The 21,587-nt window shown below is 45.3% G+C and overlaps 1 protein-coding gene across 1 annotated transcript in view; it reads right to left on the bottom strand.

The window, feature by feature from the left end:
• LOC146980644 (uncharacterized) overlaps positions 1 to 14,022 on the bottom strand; it is an 81,767-nt gene extending 67,745 nt beyond the window's left edge. Inside the window, exons 1-3 of the mRNA XM_085787987.1 lie at positions 13,000 to 14,022; positions 6,332 to 8,561; positions 5,500 to 5,673 (exon numbers count right to left, since the gene is read on the bottom strand). Coding sequence (XP_085644113.1) covers positions 5,500 to 5,673; positions 6,332 to 8,561; positions 13,000 to 13,264 — 2,669 coding nt within the window. The 5' untranslated portion in view covers positions 13,265 to 14,022. The remainder of the gene's footprint in view (positions 1 to 5,499; positions 5,674 to 6,331; positions 8,562 to 12,999) is intronic.
• Between the last annotated feature and the right edge of the window lie 7,565 nt (positions 14,023 to 21,587).

The raw sequence follows: 21,587 nt of genomic DNA, 5'->3' as shown, positions 1-21,587 counted from the left end.
TCCTGACAGCTGGTCCTGGTTCTGGTTCTGGTTCTGTGGACCATGAATCCCTCATCAGATCTCTGTTCAGTCTCTGTGACTTTCTGACTCACGACGTAAACAAACGAAGCGACAGTGGACTGCGGCGTCTCCAGGAGGAAGAACTGGTCCCTGTTCTGGTTCTGGTTCTGTTGGGACCTGGAGGAGGACGAGTGCTGGGCCTCAGTCCACCACTGAGACCTGCAGAAACAACCAGGTGACCTTCAGCTAACGTCCAGAGCCTCCTGCACCAACACCTGACAGGTGTTCAGCTGACCTCACTGATGATGGAGAAGAACGAGTGTGATCTTCACTGAGACGCTGCAGCACAAACACATTGAAAGGACCCGGATCCACAGCCGATCCACATCAGACCAGATGCTGCTGAAGGCCGAGCTTCAGGCTCCTGTCAGGTAGACGGAGAGCTGCTGTGTCCCAGCTGCTTCCTGCTGTCCACACTGACTGTGAAGTGGTCTCTTCCTCACAGCTCCACTGGCAGAGAGCAGCTGAGGAGCTGAAGCTGGATGAAGCTTCAGCTCCAGAGGCTGTGGACACAGTCACAGTGGCTCAGGAGACACTGTCCACTGTCTGAAGCTGACCTCTGACCCCTCACTGACACTGGAGTCATGTGACCAGAGGCTGCTTCACACACACTGTGGACAGGAAGTAAACTCCTTTAATGTCATGTGACCATGAGCTGAAGCTTCCTTCCTGTGGAGCCCAGTGTTGATGTTCATGAGCCTCAGTGTCTCCACAGTGGGATCATCAAACCAACACTGTTCTCTGAGCTACAGGACATTAACCTGACCTCTCACACTGGGAAGCTGCTTTGACCTTTGACCCTGAACCAAGCAAAGAGGGAAAACTCAGATCTACATCACATCTGCTACAGCTGCTACAGTGCTACAGCCACTGCTCAGCTGCTACAGTGGCTGATCCAGCTGTTCTGTTAGCAGCTTCATCTGATTTATTGGGAGGGTCGGGAGAGAGACGCACACTTATCAGTGATTATGTGATTTGAAGTTACTAGAATGCGCTTCAACTGGGAGCAGCAAAGTCTGGTAGCTCTGAGTTTCTTACTCTGTTTTTGTTGTATTTTATCATATTTTTTCAATTACTGATGGATATTTCTTCTGTGAAGAGAAGGGTTTTCTCAAGTGAAGAGCTTTTTTCGTTGAAGTGGAGAAAATCTGGGGTGTATCACACTATTCCGGCTGAGTTGAAGAGGCGTTTTCGTGGTTGCCGTGCTGGTGCAGGTTTAAAGGCAAGGAAGTGGAGATACAAGCCCATTCTGCCGTCTGTCATCATGGGGAATGTCAACTCTCTGACCAACAAGAGTGATGAGCTGGAGATATTGGTGAAGACTCAGAAAGTTTACCGTGAGTGCAGCCTGATGTGTTTTACTGAGACCTGGTTGAATCAAAACATCACTGACTCCATTGTGGATGTACCTGGCTTCACTCTCATACGGTCAGACAGAGATGCTAAGGCAAGTGGCAAGAAAAAAGGAGGAGGTCTGGCCTTATTTGTGAACCAGAGATGGTGTAATCCTGCACATATTACTGTCAAAGAGAAGATGTGTTGTCCAGATATTGAATTATTGGCTGTTGGAATGCGGCCATATTATGTACCAAGAGAATTCAGTCATATCATAACAATACTTGTGTACATCCCTCCCAAGGCAACAGCTGATGTTCCATGTGAAATACTGCATGAAATGGTTGCTAGGATACAGACAAAACATCCTGAGGCACTTATTATAATATCAGGTGACTTCAACCATGTTATCCTCTCCTCCCACCTGACTGGATTCACACAGTTTGTTAAATGTGCTACCAGAAAAAACAAAACCCTTGACTTGCTGTATGCCAATGTAAAAGAAGCTTACAGAGCCACTGCCTTGCCACCACTGGGCAGGTCAGATCACAACCTGGTTTGTCTGCAGACCTGTTACAAACCCTGTGTGCAGAGGGAACCTGCAACTACACTCACAGTAAGGAAGTGGACACCTGAGGCTACTGAGGCTCTGAGGGACTGCTTTGAGTCTACAGACTGGAATGTTCTGCTACACTCGCAGACACCTAACAACACATCCACTGACATTGATGAGATGGCAGAGTGTGTCACTGACTATATAAACTTCTGCAGGGATGTGGTGTTGCCGGTCAGAACAGTTCGTTGCTTCACTAACAATAAACCGTGGATCACAAGTGACATCAAAAGCTTCCTAAATAAGAAGAAGGAGGCTTTTAAGATTGGTGACTCAGTCTTGATTAAGACAGCACAGCAGGAACTGAAAGTGAGACTAAGGCAAGCAAAGAGAGACTACAAGAAAAAGCTGGAGAGCAAACTACAAAATAATAACATCAGGGAGGTCTGGAGAGGAATGAGGACCATCACTGGATACAAGGAGAGAAATAGGCAGCCTGAGGGAGATGTTGACCTGGCAAATGAGTTTAACCAGTTTTACAACAGGTTTAACATAGCCTCTTCTCCCTCACCATCACCATTTGGCGGTCCTGCTCCATCTGGCGGTCCTGTTTCCGGCGGTCCTGCTCTACCTGGCGGTCCTGCTCCATCCGGCGGTCCTGCTTCCGGCGGTCCTGCTCCTCCTGGCGGTCCTGCTCCATCAGGCGGTCCTGCTTCCGGCGGTCCTGCTCCTCCTGGCGGTCCTGCTTCCAGCAGTCCTGCTCCTCCTGTCGGTCCTGCTTCCGGCGGTCCTGCTCCTCCTGGCGGTCCTGCTCTACCTGGTGGTTCTGCTCCTCCTGGCGGTCCTGCTCTACCTGGCGGTACTGCTCCTCCTGGCGGTCCTGCTCTACCTGGCGGTCCTGCTCTACCTGGCGGTCCTGCTCCACCTGGCGGTCCTGCTCTACCTGGCGGTCCTGCTCCTCCTGGCGGTCCTGCTCCATCCGGCGGTCCTGCTTCCGGTGGTCCTGCTCCTCCTGGCGGTCCTGCTCCATCCGGCGGTCCTGCTCCTCCTGGCGGTCCTGCTCCATCCGGTGGTCCTGCTCCTCCTGGCGGTCCTGCTCCATCCGGTGGTCCTGCTCCAGTCGGCGGTCCTGCTCCTCCTGGCGGTCCTGTTTCCAGCGGTCCTGCTTCCAGCGGTCCTGCTCCATCCGGTGGTCCTTCTCCAGCCGGCGGTCCTGCTCCTCCTGGAGGTCCTGCTCCATCCGGTGGTCCTGCTCCAGTCGGCGGTCCTGCTCCTCCTGGCGGTCCTGTTTCCGGCGGTCCTGCTTCCAGCGGTCCTGCTCCATCCGGTGGTCCTTCCATTTCCATATTTCGCACATTCTGTGACAAACTGTAAACTGTTTTCTTGTCTGTAACAACATCTATTGCACGTCTGTCCGTCCTGGGTGAGGGATCCCTCCTCTGTTGCTCACCCTGAGGTTTCTCCGACTTTTCCCTGTTAAAAGGGTTTTCCATGGAGTTTTTCCTCAGTCGATGTGAGGGTCTAAGGACAGAGGATGTTGTTACGACGCCATGTAAAGCCCTTTGAGACAAACTGTTTGTAAAAACGGGCTATACAAATAAAATTGCCTTGCCTTGCCTTGCCTTCTCCAGCCGGCGGTCCTGCTCTACCTGGCGGTCCTGCTTCCGGTGGTCCTGCTCCTCCTGGCGGTCCTGCTCCATCCGGTGGTCCAGCTCCAGCCAGCGGTCCTGCTCCACCTGGCAGTCCTGCTTCCGGCGGTCCTGCTTCCGGCGGTCCTGCTCCTCCTGTCGGTCCTGCTCCATCCGGCGGTCCTGCTTCCGGTGGTCCTGCTCCTCCTGGCGGTCCTGCTCCACCTGGCGGTCCTGCTCCATATGGCGGTGACACTCTACTCTCCCTGGAGGAAGTGTCGGCAGAACTGAGGAGACTGCGTCCTGGCAAGTCGGCTGGCCCTGATGGTGTTTCAGCTAGACTCCTTAAGGACTGTGCTGCCCAGCTGGCTGTGCCTCTCCGTACCATCTTCAACCTGAGCCTGCAGTCATGTAGGATCCCTCTTCTCTGGAAGACCTCGTGCCTGGTGCCGGTTCCCAAAGTGGCGAGGCCAGCAGGAATCAGTGACTACAGACCAGTAGCCCTTACTTCTCATATTATGAAGACTCTGGAGAGACTACTACTTCGCCACCTTCGACCTCAAGTACAGCATTCTGTGGACCCCTTGCAGTTTGCATACCGGGAGAACATTGGGGTGGACGATGCAATCATCTACATGTTGCATCGGATTTACTCTTACCTGGATGAACCTGGGCGATATGTGAGACTGCTGTTTCTAGACTTTTCCAGTGCCTTTGACACAATTCAACCTAGTATTCTGAGAGGAAAGCTGGAGAAGATGGGTGTAGATCCAACCATCATCTTGTGGGTCTATAACTATCTTACAGAGCGGCCACAGTATGTGAGGCTGGGGAATTGCATGTCAGACACAGTGGTGAGCAGTGTAGGAGTACCACAAGGTACTGTGCTCTCACCTTACCTCTTCACACTTTTCACTGCAGATTTCACATCCACATCTGAATCTTGCCATGTTCAGAAGTACTCTGACGACACGGCCATAGTGGCATGTGTGAAGAAGGGACAGGAAGATGAATACAGGGACCTGGTGGGGGCGTTCACAGTCTGGTGCAACAAGAACAACTTGTTGCTTAATACATCAAAGACCAAAGAAATGATTATTGACTTTGGCAGGTCCAAAAGATCCTTACGGCCTGTGACTGTGGATGGGGTGGACATTGAGAGGGTTCAGTCATACAAGTACCTTGGAGTACACCTTGATGACAGGCTGGACTGGTCCGTACACACAAATGATGTGTACAAAAAGACACAAAGCAGGCTCTTCTTTTTAAGAAGACTCAGGTCTTTTGATGTATGTAATGTAATGCTGCGTATGTTTTATCAGTCTGTCATTGCAAGTGTTACATTCTTTGCTATTGTCTGCTGGGGTAACAACATCAAGGTCAGGGACAGGAACAGACTAGACAGGCTCATCAAAAAATGTAGCTCTGTGATGGGGGAGGGAGCGGAGCTGGTAGAGGCTGTGGTTAAGTGGAGGATGGGGTGTAAGTTGAAGACCATCCTGGGTGACCCCCAACACCCTCTACACAAAACCCTCTCAGGTCAGAGGAGCAGCCGAAGCAAAAGGCTCATCTCCCTGACCTGCAGAACAGAAAGATTTAAGAGATCATTTGTTCCTGCTGCAATCGTTTTATATAACACTTGTTAAAATGTATTTTTGTGTTCATCTTTTTTTTGTCATTGTTGTGTGAGCTACTGGACTAACGTGAATTTCCCTGCTAGGGATGAATAAAGTATTCTCTATTCTCTATTCTATTCTATTCTATCATCACCATCATCACACTGACCTCTGAGTGACCTCTGACCCTTCACCTTCTACCAGCTGCCGTAACATGGAGTCACAATCAGTCGCTGCTTCAAACTGAACTTCACACATTTGAACTGAACACAGACAAAAGTCCAACAGATCCAGTCAGTGAACTCACCTCAGAATCTCCAGTCTACAGTTTGGACTCTCCAGTCCAGCACACAGAACCTCCACTGATGAATCACTCAGAATGTTGTCACTCAGGTCCAGGTGTCTCAGGTGGGAGGGGTTGGACTTCAGAGCTGAGGCCACGACTTCACAGTGACTCTCTGAGAGTTCACAATAAACAAGTCTGTGAAGAGAGAAAATATGAAACATGTTAGAATGAAATCAGATGAAAGCTGCAGTAAAAACACAGTTGATGCATCTGATGACAGGACGTGATGATGTGTTGAACATCTGAGCTTCAGCTCATCTTCTCTGACTGAGTTTGACAGGAACCTCTGAGACCTGCACAGGTTTAATCTGGATCTGTGTTTTAGATGAAGATTCATCAGGTTTGAACAAAACCAAAGAGTGAAAAAAAACTAAAAACTAAATGAATGTTTTTGTTGATTAAACCGCAACAATCACAACGAACTGAAGATCCACATGTTGGAGCTCACAGCTTTTCACCTTAAAAAATAAAACACAACTCACTTGGAAATGTTTCAAAGTCAAACTGAGAATAATGAAAATCAGTGAAAACTGTGTTTATCTGAACTCGATTAAACTACGTGTGGCGGGGTGGAGTGGTTGCCGAACAACGCCAGAATGTGGCAAGGTGAAGAGGACCCGGGCGGGGATTGAACCCACACCTCCCGGGTAAGAGTCATGTGTGCTTGCCAGTCACCCAAAGGGACATCCCCTTGGCCAAGTAGTCAGGGCACATGATCAATTGGAGGCATAGTGACAGGAACCTCAACTGTCACATACTGATCAATAATTATATTGATTATGTCTGGACTCACTCAGCCTTCCTGCAGTTCCTCACAGCTGGGATCAGTCTCCGTCGTCCCTGATCTGATGTGTTGTACTTCTTCAGGTCCAACTGGTCCAGAACCTGGTCTGACATCTGCAGCGTGTAGGCCAGAGCTGAACACTGGATCTCAGAGAGTTCCTCTGATCTGTTCTCTGACTCCAGGAACTGTTGGATCTCCTGATGAACTGACTGGTCCTTCATCTCCGTCAGACAGTGGAAGATGTTGATGCTTCTGTCAGGAGAGATGTAAACACTGTTTATCTCCTTCAGGTTGTTGATGGTTCTCTGGATGGTTCCTGGACTGTTGTCTGTCTGACCCAGCAGACCTCCTAACAGCCTCTGGTTGGACTCCAGAGAGAGGCCATGAAGGAAGCGAACAAACAGGTCCAGGTGACCATTTCTGCTCCAGAGGGATTTCTGCATGGCTCTCTTCAAGAAGTCATCCAGGGTTAGAGGACTGTCATTGATTGCTGGATGACTGTTACTGTTTGATGGAGGACTGTCATTGATTGCTGGATGACTGCGTGTCTTAAATCTAAAAAACTTGGAAAACTTCTTTAAGAAAGATTTTGGCTTTGGCTTTGATTCTCCCTGTTTGTGATCTTCTTCCAGGAAGTTCACTTGGCGTAAAACGTTAACGTATTGCTCTTCTAGGAAGTTCTCCAGGACCCGTGTGTTCCTGTTGGTGAAACAGTGGAACATGTAGACTGCAGCCAGAAACTCCTGAACACTCAGATGAACAAAGCAGTAGACTGTTTTCTGGAAGATCACACTCTCTCTTTTGAAGATCTCAGTACAGAGTCCTGAGTTCACCAAGGCCTCTGTGACATCCAGACCACACTGCTCCAGGTCTTCTTGGTAGAACATGATGTTTCCTTTCTCCAGCTGTTCAAACGCCAGCCTCCCCAGCTTCAGAAGAACTTCCCTGTCGGCCTTCGTCAGCTCCTGTGGACTCGTCTCATGTCCTTCACCGTACTTGTTCTTCTTCCTCTTTGTCTGGACCAGCAGGAAGTGTGAGAACAGGTCAGTCGTGGTCTTGGGCAGCTCTCCTCTCTGGTCTGTGGTCAACATGTGCTCCAGAACTGTAGCACTGATCCAGCAGAAGACTGGGACTTGACACATGATGTGGAGGGTCCTGGACGTCTGGATGTGTGAGATGATTCTTCTGGACAGATCTTCATCACTGGACCTCCTCCTGAAGTACTCCTCCATCTGGGCGTCAGTGAAGCCTCGGACCTCTGTTACCCTGTCGACACATGTAGGAGGGATCTGATTGGCTGCTGCAGGTCTGGAGGTGATCCAGACCAGAGCCGAGGGAAGCAGATTCCCCTGGATGAGGTTTGTCAGCAGCACGTTGACTGATGACGTCTGTGTGACATCAGACACAACCTCCCTGTTGTTGAAGTCCAGTGACAGTCGGCTTTCATCCAGGCCGTCAAAGATGAAGAGAAGTTTACAGACAGCCAGCTGCTCTGCTGTGACCTTCTGTAATGTTGGATGGAAAACATGGAGCAGCCTGAGAAGACTCAACCGCTGATCTCTGATCAGGTTCAGCTCCCTGAAGGAAAGCAGAACCAGCAGACTGACATCTTGGTTCTCCAAGCCCTCGGCCCAGTCCAGAGTGAACTTCTGCACCAAGAAGGTTTTTCCAACGCCAGCGACGCCATTGGTCAGAACCACTCTGATGGGTCTCTGTTGGACAGGTGAGACCGTAGAGACGTCCTCTCTCTGTTGGACAGGTGAGACCGTAGAGATGTCCTCTCTCTGTTGGACAGGTGAGACCGTAGAGACGTCCTCTCTCTGTTGGACAGGTGAGACCGTAGAGACGTCCTCTCTCTGTTGGACAGGTGAGACCGTAGAGACGTCCTGTCTCTGTTGGACAGGTGAGACCGTAGAGACGTCCTCTCTCTGTTGGACAGGTGAGACCGTAGAGACGTCCTCTCTCTGTTGGACAGGTAAGTCTTTAAAGATGTCGTTGCACTTGATTGGAGTGTCATGGAGGGTCTTCTTCTTGGACGTTGTCTCCAGCTGTCTCACCTCATGTTGGGTATTAACCTCTTCACTCTGTCCCTCTGTGATGTAGAGCTCAGTGTAGATCCTGTTGAGGAGGGTTCCACTTCCTGTTCCACTTCCTGTTGCCTCAGTTCCTTCAGTCACTCGTTCACATCTGCTCCTCAGACTGATCTTATGTTGATCTAAAACCTCCTGCAGACCACGATCTGCTGAGAGAGAAGAGACAGAGTCAGACTGAAGACAGAGAGTCTGACAATCTGATCAGATTATTTAAGAGAGAAAATTAGAAACAGTGAAAGTCATCACTCATAGTTAATCTTTCATTTTTTAATTTCTCAAGTTGTGGGAGCAGAACTGAGAGCATCAGAGACACTCTGGTTTTTAAAAATGCAGCCTCTTGGACGAGATCTGAAACGTCTTTAACAAAATACAACCAAGTCCAGTTGACCTAGATCCAACTTCGTCATAACGCTGGATCCTTGTTATTTTCATCTGAACTGAACGTTCGGCTCATAAAAACAGCACAGGAACAGGTTCTTCAGAAGAACTTGTGTACTTTTTTAATGTCCACTCCAGAACAAGACAAACAGTGCTGTGGTGACACTGCCATCACACTGCACCTTATCGCTCCACCCAGTCTAAACCAATGAAAATACTAAGGACAAACTACAGAGTAGAAAGTAGGGCCCGACCGATTTATCGGCGAGCCGATTAAATCGGCCGATTATAGCCCGTTTGAGAATAATCGGTAATCGGCCAAAACTTGCCGATTGTCGCCGATATTTTTAGAAATAAAATGCAGGGAATAAGACTTGGTTTTACTTTGAAAATGTTCCCCCATTTGAAAAGATCCCCCGACATTAGGTTATTTATCCTGTAGAGGGCGCATCCAACTGCATCCACTAACCACCTCACAGCACACAGCAGAGTGACTGATCTGCAGCAGGACACGCTCCGCCATAGCCTTGTCACTCACACACATCACACAGCTTATTAACAACTTGATTAACTGTTAACTGTCTCAAAACCAGTGTTGCTGCTGGCTTTCTTTTTACTTTTTTTTTTTCTTTCTTTTTTTTCACACCGCGGTCGGGTTGTGAATTAATTAATTAATGCTCGTGACTCCGGCCGTGTTGGGTCCGAGATTCAACAAGCCGGTCGGGTTTTACAGTTATTACCGGCAGTAGCTACGCCCGTTTATCAATAAACACAGTGGATGAGGAGGGTGAGTGACTGAGCTCAGGCTGTGTGGGGGGCGGGGGGGCGGCGGCGGTGCGGGTCTCTGACTGCAGCGGGACAATCATGTCTCTGCTCCGTGACACACTGAGCGCTGTGGGACCGGGGCTCGCGGCAGCACCCGCTAAACATTGAAAACAGCGGTGATACGTGCTTCCACGTCGAGTTCAACAAACCAGAAACGTCTGGAACAACACTGGAAAAAGTCGCTTTTCAAAAAAAAAAAAGAGAGAGCGAGAGAGAGAGAGAGAGAGACCGCCGTGCCGTGTAAAAACAACAACAACAACAAAAAAGTGTCACGTGTCATGACTTCCTGTATCTGGCCCTTCAAAATAAAAGCCCTATAGCCTTTCACAGTTCAGTCATTGATTTTGACTTAATTTTGACAAGACAGTACTCCAAATGTTGTTGTTTTTTCCTGCAACCAATTGACCAATGAAAATTTGGCAGCCCTAATTTATATATTATATAATATATGTAGATATATTACTTAAATTAATAAAATTGTAAAACTTTATAAAAAAAAAAAATAATCGGCCGATTAATCGGTTATCGGATTTTTTTCCCCCTAATAATTGGCATCGGCATCGGCCCCAAAAAATCCATATCGGTCAGGCCCTAGTAGAAAGTAGTACAGAACATTTTTAATCACATCATGAATTTTTCTTATCATAGAACACATCTAATCAATAACAAAACCCCTTTATGTTTTCTTCAAACTAACTCTTCACACGCCTCCTAAAACAGGCCAAGTGTCAGGTAAAAGTCATAAAACTAAAAGAAGAACATCTGAACATGACACATCAGGTATGAAGCAAAATGAGTTTATTGTTTACATGAGTGTGGAAAAGTCTGGACCATATCATGGTTCATAGCCGAGTGTTGTCTGACTAGAGGCAGGGGCGCCGAAAAGGGGGGGTAAAGGAGACGGATTCTAGGGGCCCATGATGGAGGGGGGCCCAAAGAGGCCCCTAATGATGATGAAATGATAATACAGAAAAAATAATATGACGCTAAGTTATTAACTAACATATAATCACAAATATTTTATTCAATGTCCTGGTAACAATAACTTTATTTGTTTTTGAAACATCAACGCCTGCAGGGCCCCCCCTTTCCCCCTTCTATTTCTGTAAAATGGTTCAGTCCGCCTGGATCAGCTGCAGGTAGCGCACCGGCGCTTTGCCACAGACAGCGCCACAGCAGCAAGGAGGCAGAGAGGCAGTAGACTGCCTCAAAAATCAGGCAGCCAAAAACGAAAAGAAAAGAAATTAAGAGAGAAGGAGTTGAAGGGTCGACAATATGTCACCCAGTATTCCCAAAAAAAAGGTGGGTTTGTTAGTTGTTGTGGATATAGACCGAATCTCCTTGTTGTTTACATTCTACTTCCGGGTAGAAAACCAGCACGTAATTTGAATGAGATCAATAGTAACGAACGAGAGTTTAGCTATATATCATATTTTTCACGCCCTATCACCGTTTAGACAAATCAGAAATTATTGAAGAAACATTACTATTTCTGTGTGTGTGTTTTGTGTTGCTATGTGTTGGATTTATTCAGTTTGGGGGAATGGTGTCTAGAAAGCATCAGTGGTTCAGCTGACAGGGACAGCTAACGGTAGCTAAGCTAACGGTAGCTAAGCTAACGACGGTAGCTAAGCTAACAGCAGGACGTCAGCTGTTAAAACCCTCCCGTTGTTGGACACGACATGAAACTACTCCAGTTAGCTCAGTCATGTTGGAACTCAGATATCCACTGGAGAAAATATTTTTTCATGGACCGTTTATTGAGTCACTGAGTTATTAAAGTTAAACAGGTAGCTAACCGTTAGCCCAGCTAATCTCTGATAACCATGACTAATTACAAAAATGTGCACACGTAAATAGTAATGTTTGTCCAGTCATTGGTTTTATAGACTTTACAAACATCAGATTAGTCTAAACGGCGATATAGTGACATGAAAAAGTAGATATATATAGTGAAACTCTCGTCCGTCACTATTGTTCGAATGCTGGTTTTCTACCCGGAAGTAGTTGTAAACAACAAGGCGATTCGTCCTATATGGAATATTAACTTTGTCCCTGTCTGTGGTCTATAAGCTAGCTCACTTTTCTCACCATGTTAGCTCAAGAAAACTCTGGATTTTTACATTTCACTGTTATTTTAGTTAAATAATCAATCCAGTCAAACATTTATCAAGCTGTTCTTATTCAATTAGTTGACCTGCCCTCTGTCAAAATGATGCCTCAAGTCAAGTCAAGTGCACCAGCAGCTGCAGCAACAGCAGCTGTCTGTCAGCCCCCAACTTCCCCTGCCCCAGAACCAGCCCCAGTGCCCCCACATGAGAAAGGAGGTTAGCAGCTGTGTGTGTTGAAATAATAATAATAATAATAATAATAATAATAATAATAATAATAATAATAATACATTTTACTACAGTCTCTAAACAATACAAAGCTGAATCTGTTATGGGAAAGATTAATTAAAATGAATGAAATAAAAATCATTTTGAACCATTTTAATGGTTCAAAAAGCATAAGCCCTTCTAAAAAATTAAATAGAACACGTGCAGTAAGAACAGAGGAGAAAATCTGTGGTGTGTGCAGCAGACTGGGGTGACTGCTCTCAGTCCAATCTGAGAAGTTTACATGTTGGTGAGTGACTATGCTATTAGTTATATTATAGGAAATACTATATAATTGTATGTAATGTATGTCATGTACACTCTACAGAGCCAGGTCCAGGACCCTCTTCTGGTTTGTCAGGGAGGAATGTGGAGGAAGAGGTGGAAGAGGGTACAGATGAAAGTGAGAGCTCAGAAACACAGGTGACAGAGAGTGAGGACGAAGATGTTGAAAGTAATTCAGAGGAGGATGGACTGAATGAGTGTACAGAAAGAGTCAGGAAGACAACAGAGAGGCAGGAAGAAAAACAAACTGATGTTGAGGTATTTGAAAGGGAAGAAGATAATCTGACTGACGACCCTGGTTTCTGGCCAGCAGATTTTACTGATCATTGTTTATTTCCTATTTAAGAATCAGTGTTGCAGCAAATAAATTAATCAAAAATGAATTCTATACATGTCAACTGTCATGTTGTTCTTCTTTCACAAATATGGTAATGATAAAAAATGCATAATTGTATGTAAAATAGCATCAAAAAATGTTGCCGCTGTGTTGGGGGCCCTGTAAAGATTCTTTTCATGGGGCCCAAAATCCCTAGCGGCGCCCCTGACTAGAGGCCATTACATTACAGTTCTCTATCATTCAATCATCATAGTGATTGTTCATCAATTTATTTTATAATTTAACAAACACCTGTTGGTTTCTACATTCTACACTACACCTACATTTTCAGGTTTAGATCAGTTTGTGTTATTGGACAAGTAAGACACAACAAAGAGTTACCTGTCCAGTCCATCACAGAGCTGCTCTGATTGGCCGTCTGCAGTCCACCTCTGGTTCTGGGTCTTTGTCCACACTGGGGACAGGAGGCTTCTCCTGAAGAACCAGACTGGTCCCAGTCTGAGGTGAAGCACTGTCTGCAGAACCAGTGTCCACAGCTGGTGGAGACTGGATCCTTCAGGACGTCCTGACAGAGACCACAGCAGGACAGCTGCTGGTCCACAGAGACACCAGTCCTCTTCCTCTCTCTGTGAAGACATGGACACATTTCTGTTTAAACTAGAGTCACCTCCTCCAGCTCGTTTCCTCCTCCTCTCAGACTAGTTCCAGATGATCTGACCCCTGTTTGTCCAGAGTCTCAGAGAATATTCATAGTTTCTCTGACATCTTCTCATGTTTACTTTGTTTTGACTTTCATCTTTAGTGACAAAAATCTAATCACTTAGTTCTTGAGCCAAGATGAACAGTTGTGCCAAATTTGAAGACGTTCCCCTTGTTTCAGAGATTTTTCAGATTAAATTAGGATGAATTGATGAAATATTGGTAAATAAAGACTCAAGACTTTCCACAACAATTAAAGGTGTTCAGAAAAGAAAATTGAATTTGAGCCCACTGTGGGCCTTAAACCAACACTAAGGAACTTTTCAACCTTCATATAACATTTTCATAACTTTTGTGATGGTACATCGACTTACAACAGGTTGAATGACACCTCTGTCATGGCCTGAGGGGGTCTGTATCATTATGGTCTGTATCGCCTTCACTGGCACTAAGCAGCTTTGAGGAGCATGGTAGGAAACCGGCTCTCACTTAAGTTTCACTTGCGCGAGTCACAACGAGGAGGGAGCAGCAATGCGGCACCTTTCCATCGGATTGTGTATGTGTGTTTACTGTGAAATGATCCGCTGGTAACAGAAACTTAGTTTGGACGTCTTCTGTTAATTTCCATGCACCGGGAGATCAGGATGTTTACGGCGCTACACGCTAGTGCTCATGGGAAATGGAGTCTTCCTTCAGGCAAAACACTACCGCTTTGGTAGTGCCAAACTCAACCAAAACTGAAAGTTCTTTAGTACTGCTTTAACATTAGTGTAGTAACTCATCTATCAGACGATTGAGCCCAAACTTTGTGCAAAATTCTATTTTCGAGTAGTACCCGGATTGGGCTGGAGATTAAGTTCTGTATTTTGCCTCTTTATTTTATTTTATATTGGTGTATTGAAAACATTGATAGAGTCTTCAAATCAAGCACTGAAGAGAGTTAAAGTTTGATGCAGTAGAGTTTTAGGCCGCGTTCAGACTGCAGGCAAAACTGATTCAAATCTGATTCCTTCTCATATCCGATTTTTAGGGCTGACTGTCCACACTGTTTTTAGCAAGTGTCCAAATCGCATTTGGCTCTGTTCAGACTGGGCCACATTATTGACCCATCTGACAGGTTGCTGTAGCAACGACGTCGGAGCGGAGGCTACGCCGTATGTTGCAGGCGATGCCTCACGGATGCGGCGGCTACTCTCGCTGCAGCACAGTGATCTGTCCATCGCTGCAGCCGCACTACCCCACTAATTTCAACCTCAGTCCGCCTGGTGTGTCTGTGTGTACATGTACGTGTACCAGAGACTGGTGTGTATGTGTGTGTGTGTGTGTGTGTGTAGCCACAGAGACGGGAAACTCCAGCACCCCAGAGCTGGGAGCGCGCCGTCGCCGTCACTCCTGTTGCCGGCAACACGGTAGTTTGCACAAAAGAAAAGTAACAAGAAGGAAATGGATATTTAACTGGAGCTCACGGGACCATACGGGACCTGTAACACCATGACAGGGCCGCGGAGAGTGACGTCACGGACAGTCAAAACCGATCTGAGTGTTTGGAGCTGTTCAGACTGAGACCATCTGTCCAAATGTGATCTGAAACTACCTCCCGGAGGTGGTTTCGATCCATTTTGCAAAAATCGGATTTCATGTGATTTGGGACTGTTCAGACTTCAAAAGAGTCATCCGGTTCCAATCTGGATGGGATAAAAATCTGATTTTTGCTGGCAGTCTGAACGTGGCCTTATTCACATTGCCGTCAATAAGACCCGAGTCGTACACAAGGGGAACAAGGCCCTCTCTGATAACACAGCACGACTGACTTCACCCTCCTTTACAACACCATTTATACTTTTCACATCAAACACTGGACTTGGACATCTTTTTCCCATCCACCATTTTCACCGTTAATCCTTTCCACCATTTCTCCAACTGGCAAACTGTGCGGGTCCTTCTTATCTCCGCTCTTCCGCACAGATATCCTCTACCTGTTGCTGATATGATATGCAGGCCCCTGTTTTTCTACTCATAATTCATGGCATAAGTGCCCCTTTTGTGACCGGCCACTCATGTGGAGGGGGGGCGCCTACTACCGGCAAGGCTGCAGGCTGAAGTCTCTCCTGTGTCCCCCCCCCTCCTCTGCACAATCACTCATCTTCTGTATTTCAGTCAGTTTGAGAGTGAAACCATTAACACTGACGGTTAGTGCAAAAACACAGGAAGTAGCCTCAAGTCTGACAGAACAGGAAGTAACAAACACACACACGGTTAAACGCAACACTGCACCTCACACAACCAACAGATCCTCATCTTGTCCACAGTCCACACAGAGACAACAGAATAACGACAGAACTCACCTGAGTAAAGACTTCAGCTTCAGTTCTCCGTCTGTGAGTTCAATGACTAACTGAGCAGAGCTAGTCCTCTCCTCTGCTTCTCCTGGGCGTAGCCCACAGACTGCATAGCATACAGATTCATGCTTTATATTCACCACTTTCTTTTCCCATGATCCATTGCGTCACACCACAACGGAAGTCAGTTTTCAACTTCCGTTTCACTCAGTAGCATTCTAGCAAGCAGTTAGTTGGTAACGTTAGCCAGGGTACCAAAACCGTTCTGACTAATCTGATGTTTGTTAGGTCTATAAAACTAATCATTGAACAAACATTACTATTTCTGTGTGCACGTTTTTGTAATTAGTCATGGCTATCATAGATGTTAACTTTACTGCTGGCAGATAACAGCAGTTTATTGTTAAAAGGCCAATGTTTCGGTTGTTTAACCTTCTTCAGGGCGTCAAACAGGGGGACTGTGAGCCAGTCTCTTTTGTAGGCTGGTGGGTCTGCATGATCCAATCGGAATACACCACATGACATAGAGGGGACCGCAGCTCATCCCACACACCAAGTTGGTGGACCATATATACAAAGCACGTACAGAATAACATGCAACAAAAAACAGAATATGATACATTCAAGACAGTCAACAATTTTTAGGATAAATAGAATAATGTCACATCTCAAGGTATAATCAATAGAAAAAAAGACGATGATTATACGTTATAAGTGTGGGCACTTTGGATAATTAAACAAGAACACACATTAAATGCTCCCACGACATTATGTGTATAAAACATCATGTGAGAAAAATAACTCATATGAAAAATATATATATAATTAGTGAGCATCTCCTGATGGCGTGTCCTAATCGACCCATTCCGTAGAAAAAAGTGTGTGTTTCTTGTTGATTTAATTATTATTCCATCATGAAACCTACAATTACTACACTGTAAATATTTAACTATTTGATACCAAACAGTCAGAGAATTTGATAAATGTAAACTGTTTTCTTGTCTGTAACAACATCTATTGCACGTCTGTCCGTCCTGGGTGAGGGATCCCTCCTCTGTTGCTCACCCTGAGGTTTCTCCGATTTTTCCCTGTTAAAAGGGTTTTCCATGGAGTTTTTCCTCAGTCGATGTGAGGGTCTAAGGACAGAGGATGTTGTTACGATGCGATGTAAAGCCCTTTGAGACAAACTGTTTGTAAAAACGGGCTATACAAATAAAATTGCCTTGCCTTGCCTTGCCTTGCCTTGTTACCATGTGTATATCTGTGTAGACTTATCTGTCATCAACAAGAGATTACGGGTTACGGGTTAGCACGTTACGTTTGTGTGGCGGTGTCGCCATGGAGACGAGAGCTGGGACACCGGGTCGGAGGCTCTGATCTTACAAGTTTGTTTTTCAGCCAAGAGACGCTCCATTCTCCCTGGAACTAGTTACTAGTCATTGATTTATCCAGAACTAGGACTCTGGAGCTGGAGCTAAGGGACACACGGAGCTGAGTTCCTCTTTTAGCAGTTTTTTTTTTTAGTGCAGATAAGAACAACATGAACCTGCTTCTGATGAACTGGCTCAGTGTGGCTGCTGGTCTAAGGACAGAAGTTAACTGTCACATATAGTGGGGTTAATGTAGACGTATGGAGGCTAATCATCCTCCAGTAAACACACACACACACACACACACACACACACACACACACACACACACACACACACACTGTAAAGGTAATCTTTCTTTACTAGCAGGTGAATGTGATATCACAGTTTGGAAAAAGAGAAATAAAACAGATTCAATGACTGTGAGCTAATAACACCCACCGCATCAAACTCTGCAGGACAGCGAGGGACAGCGTGGACGTTTGATTTGATGTATATATAATATATATATATATACATACATACATACATACATACATACATACAAACAAACCCTGTGAAAATAGCTTGACAGTTGAGTGAATTATGATCACTTTTATTGTGTAGACACACAACACTCCGCATTCTCTCCAGAGCAGAAACCATCATCAAGGACAATTCACACCCAGGTCATCATCTGTTTGAACTGTTGCCCTCTGGCAGGCGCTATAGGTCCACCAAATCCAGAACCACCAGATTTACAAGCATTTAACACATTTAACCCTTGTGCTGCCCAAGTGGGTCAAATGGACCCAGTCATTCATTAGTGGGTCAGACAGACCCAGTCAGGGTGGATTGTGATTTGTAACCGTCATGATTCCCTAGCAGTGGGTCAAAAATACCCCCCCCCCCCACCTGGTGTGGATAGAATTTTTTTTTTACCTCATAACCCACAATTTCCGATGTTCCAGCCTGACCGATTGAGCGTGGATTGAGAATTCTAACCATCATGATTCCCTAGCAGCGGGTCAGAAATACCCCCCCTGATGTGGATAGAAATCTGTAACTCAAAAAGCTGTGACTCCTGATGTTCCAGCCTGGGTCAGACAGACCCAGTCCGTATGGATTGAGAATTATACCTGGTGCTGCTGGTCAAAAATACCCCCCTGGTGTGGATAGAATTTTTTTTTTTTAAACAAACAGAGATGGCAACCCCCCCCAGTCACCCTCTCATTCATTAACATTACACTGTTGCACTTTCCGTTTCTTGCACTCTCTGCATGATGTTGTTGGTTTTATTATTGTTTTATTTATTTTAATATTTATTGTATATTGAGTACTCAATGGAGTAGCAGCATAATTTAGTTGTACTGATGTATAATCAGGGATGCAAACAGCGCGCCGAAAAGCGAAGCTCGCTTTTTTCATGACCAATTAGGTGACTTGTGTGAATCGTTCAGATCCGAAGAGTTTTTGTTTTGAGAGGTGGGGGGGGGTCTCAGCGTCTCAGCGTGGGTCAGTAAAATGTTTTTCTAACAGGCTGACAGTGACAATCACGTGAAACTGAGGCGAACTCATTCATGGTCTCTGATTATACTGATAACAGCCGACCTATTCACCTCCAATGTAGACGCGCGACGTGCGCGCTCGTTACCCAAAGCGGCGCGTGCATTCGGTGCGATGGCGACGCCGTTTTTCCCCCGTGCATGTCCGTGGAGCTGTTCGCCGCGGACATGCACGGTTCCCTACGTTGCTGTGTCAGGCAGGTGTTTCCCACGGAGCTCTGCCCCGTTTCAGAGGTGAAGGAAGCCCTGAGTGGAAAGACGTCGCCTCCGCGATGTAGAATGTGTTCAATTAAAGTGAAACTAACACATTATATAGGCCTATATGTCCATTACACACTGAATGAAACATCCCATGTCTTTATTTATTCAGTGTATTTTAATAGTAATAATTATGACTAACATTCAGTGAAGACCTCAAATTCAGTATCTCCAAAATTTAAATTTTAAAGCATTTTTAATATAGAAATGTTGGCCTTCTGAAAACTATGTCCATCTATAATCAATCAATCAATCAATACTTGGTTGGGGTTGAACTACTGGAAATTGACTTTTCCATGATATTGTAATGTAATCATTTGTTAATGGTGAGCACCCCCCCCCCCCCCCACGCCAGACAATTCCTCTCTTTTTTGGTCCTGAGCCGTTTGCATCCCTGATAATGACAATAAAGGCTTTCTGACTTCTGATTCCTCTATAGACGTAATGCACTATAGGAGTGAGTAGCCCTGTTCCAAAATGGCTGCCCTGTAGGCAAGCCGCTCTAGTGGGCGGCAGCAGTCAATGTGGCGTCTGTATATGTCTATGTGAAGCACCGCTTTGAGCTTCTGACAACGGGCTCTGATGTCAACAGAGGGAGAGTAAGGATCAGTCCAGTCCACCTTCAGCTAAAAAGCAGGACCAGCAGGCGACAGACAGTAAGTTACTACATCTATAAAAAGCAGTGTTGTTGTCAAAATTGCAGAGATAATTTTTGAATTAATGTGAAATATTTATCGGGTTATAAACGGCCCAACCCTAAAGCTAGAGTGAAGATACAGATATCGTATGAAACCTGGAGACACGAGGCTTCTGTTGGTACCAACCGTGTCGTGATAGCTTGTGACAGTGCTGAATGCTCTTCGCTTCAGTGACGTAGTTCCCACTGAGTTTCGTCGCCCTGGAAACGTCACCTTCATTAAAAACGTTAGCCGCTGCCAGGTTGGGGTTAGTCCTCTGTCTCCATTATAACAGTTCGTGAGTGAGAGTCGGTGGTGTGAGCAGGAAAAAAGTAATGTCCACAAAGATACTTCACTTGGGACTTCACTGTTGCCCTTTTATAGGCTCTATGCCGAGGGTCACATGACCAAACCGGAAACCGGGTAACTCCACTTCCGCTTAGATTCTGACAAGCACAACGCGCTGTAAAAACGAATCAAACCCACTTCATTTTTCCACGATTTTGTTGTTGCTCTTCCCAGCATGGCACAACAACGTTTTTATTCACGATGCCTGCAGGAATTACCCAATCTGAGCATGTCCGACGTCCATCGAATCATATCTAAAGCTCCTACCACAAAAATGGACGAGGGCTTATAAAATGTTAATAGTTGTGCTAATGCTAACTCTCGCTGTCTGTAACTTAGCCTACTGCCAGGTTATAGACTACTTGTTCCCTGCAAATTCTCAGGATTGATTACTGGCTGAGTTAATCTGTTTTTATGAGCCTGTCATCGGTTCACTGCTATTCCAACATGGAAATAAACATTTAAGACTTCCACTGCTTATTTTCTTCATATGTAATGTAGCCTATAATGTAAAAAACATCTTGTGGACATGGTAAAAAGGTTAAAAGCTCTAAAAAATGCCATCTCTATATTTCTGTATACTTTGCAAGGTAACACTTTATTTTAAGGGGTCCTTGTTCCTGTGTATCTACCTAATTAATTACAGTGTAATTACCTATGTAACCGTATGTAATAACATGTACTTACATTGTAAATACATAGTGTATTTTGGTGTACTTACACGTCCTTGTTACACTTGTAATAAGAAATACCAAAGTGGCCTCTCTCTTTGCACAAGCATTTCTTATTACAAGTGTAACAAGGACCTGTAAGTACACCAAAATACACTATGTATTTACAATGTAAGTACATGTTATTACATACGGTTACATAGGTAATTACACTGTAATTAATTAGGTAGATACACAGGAACAAGGACCCCTTAAAATAAAGTGTTACCCTTTGCAATTACCAGTTTGAATATAAGATTACACAAAGGAATTAAATATGAAGTTTATTCAACAATGTCCATTGTTAACATAAAAAAAAACATTTAATATACAACTTGTAACCTCCTTGTATGACGTCGGTCTGAAGGAAGTGCCGGCTGCAGACGGTGGTGCTCTTTTTTATTATTAAGTTATTTTTCAAACATAAAAGCGATAAAAAACATATACATTACATACAACATAAAAGAGACTATAACGTTATAACTACCTGTAGCAAAAGAACGCGTAGAAGTAGCTGGCTGTGGTCTGTTTGATTTGTTTTTACCGCGCGTTGTGCTTGTCAGAATCTAAGCGGAAGTGGAGTTACCCGGTTTCCGGTTTGGTCATGTGACCCTCGGCATAGAGCCTATTGAGCCGAACACCTCATACTATCATACATGAGCTGAGTTAAGAATCAGGAAAAAGGAGACACCGGCATCCCTTAAGTATCCAACCAGAACAGAGACACTTCTAATTCACATAACAATCGGGACTTTGCATGGAGACACCATTCGCATCTGGAGACCTTTGCTCATCAGGGGGTCTTTTCATATGACAATGAATCACCTACACCTTTATACTTCTCGCACTGAGACACTTCAGAGTGATTAGAGACAGTCATTAAATGGTGAAACTCTAACAAAGATAATTGATTAAATCACTAATAACCAAAGGGTGTAAATACACAAAGTGGTTACATCCAGTCTGGGATAAAACTTCCATTGTTTCAGAGACAACATTTCAGGGTGTGGGTCTGACTGTCTTA

The sequence above is a fragment of the Trachurus japonicus genome, chromosome 9 (assembly GCF_045865225.1).
Source record: "Trachurus japonicus isolate A0001 chromosome 9, Traja_1.0".
In the NCBI taxonomy this organism is placed as follows: Eukaryota; Metazoa; Chordata; class Actinopteri; order Carangiformes; family Carangidae; genus Trachurus; species Trachurus japonicus.
The sequence above is the reverse complement of the archived record's forward strand: the minus strand, read 5'-3'. Positions and strand labels throughout refer to the sequence as shown.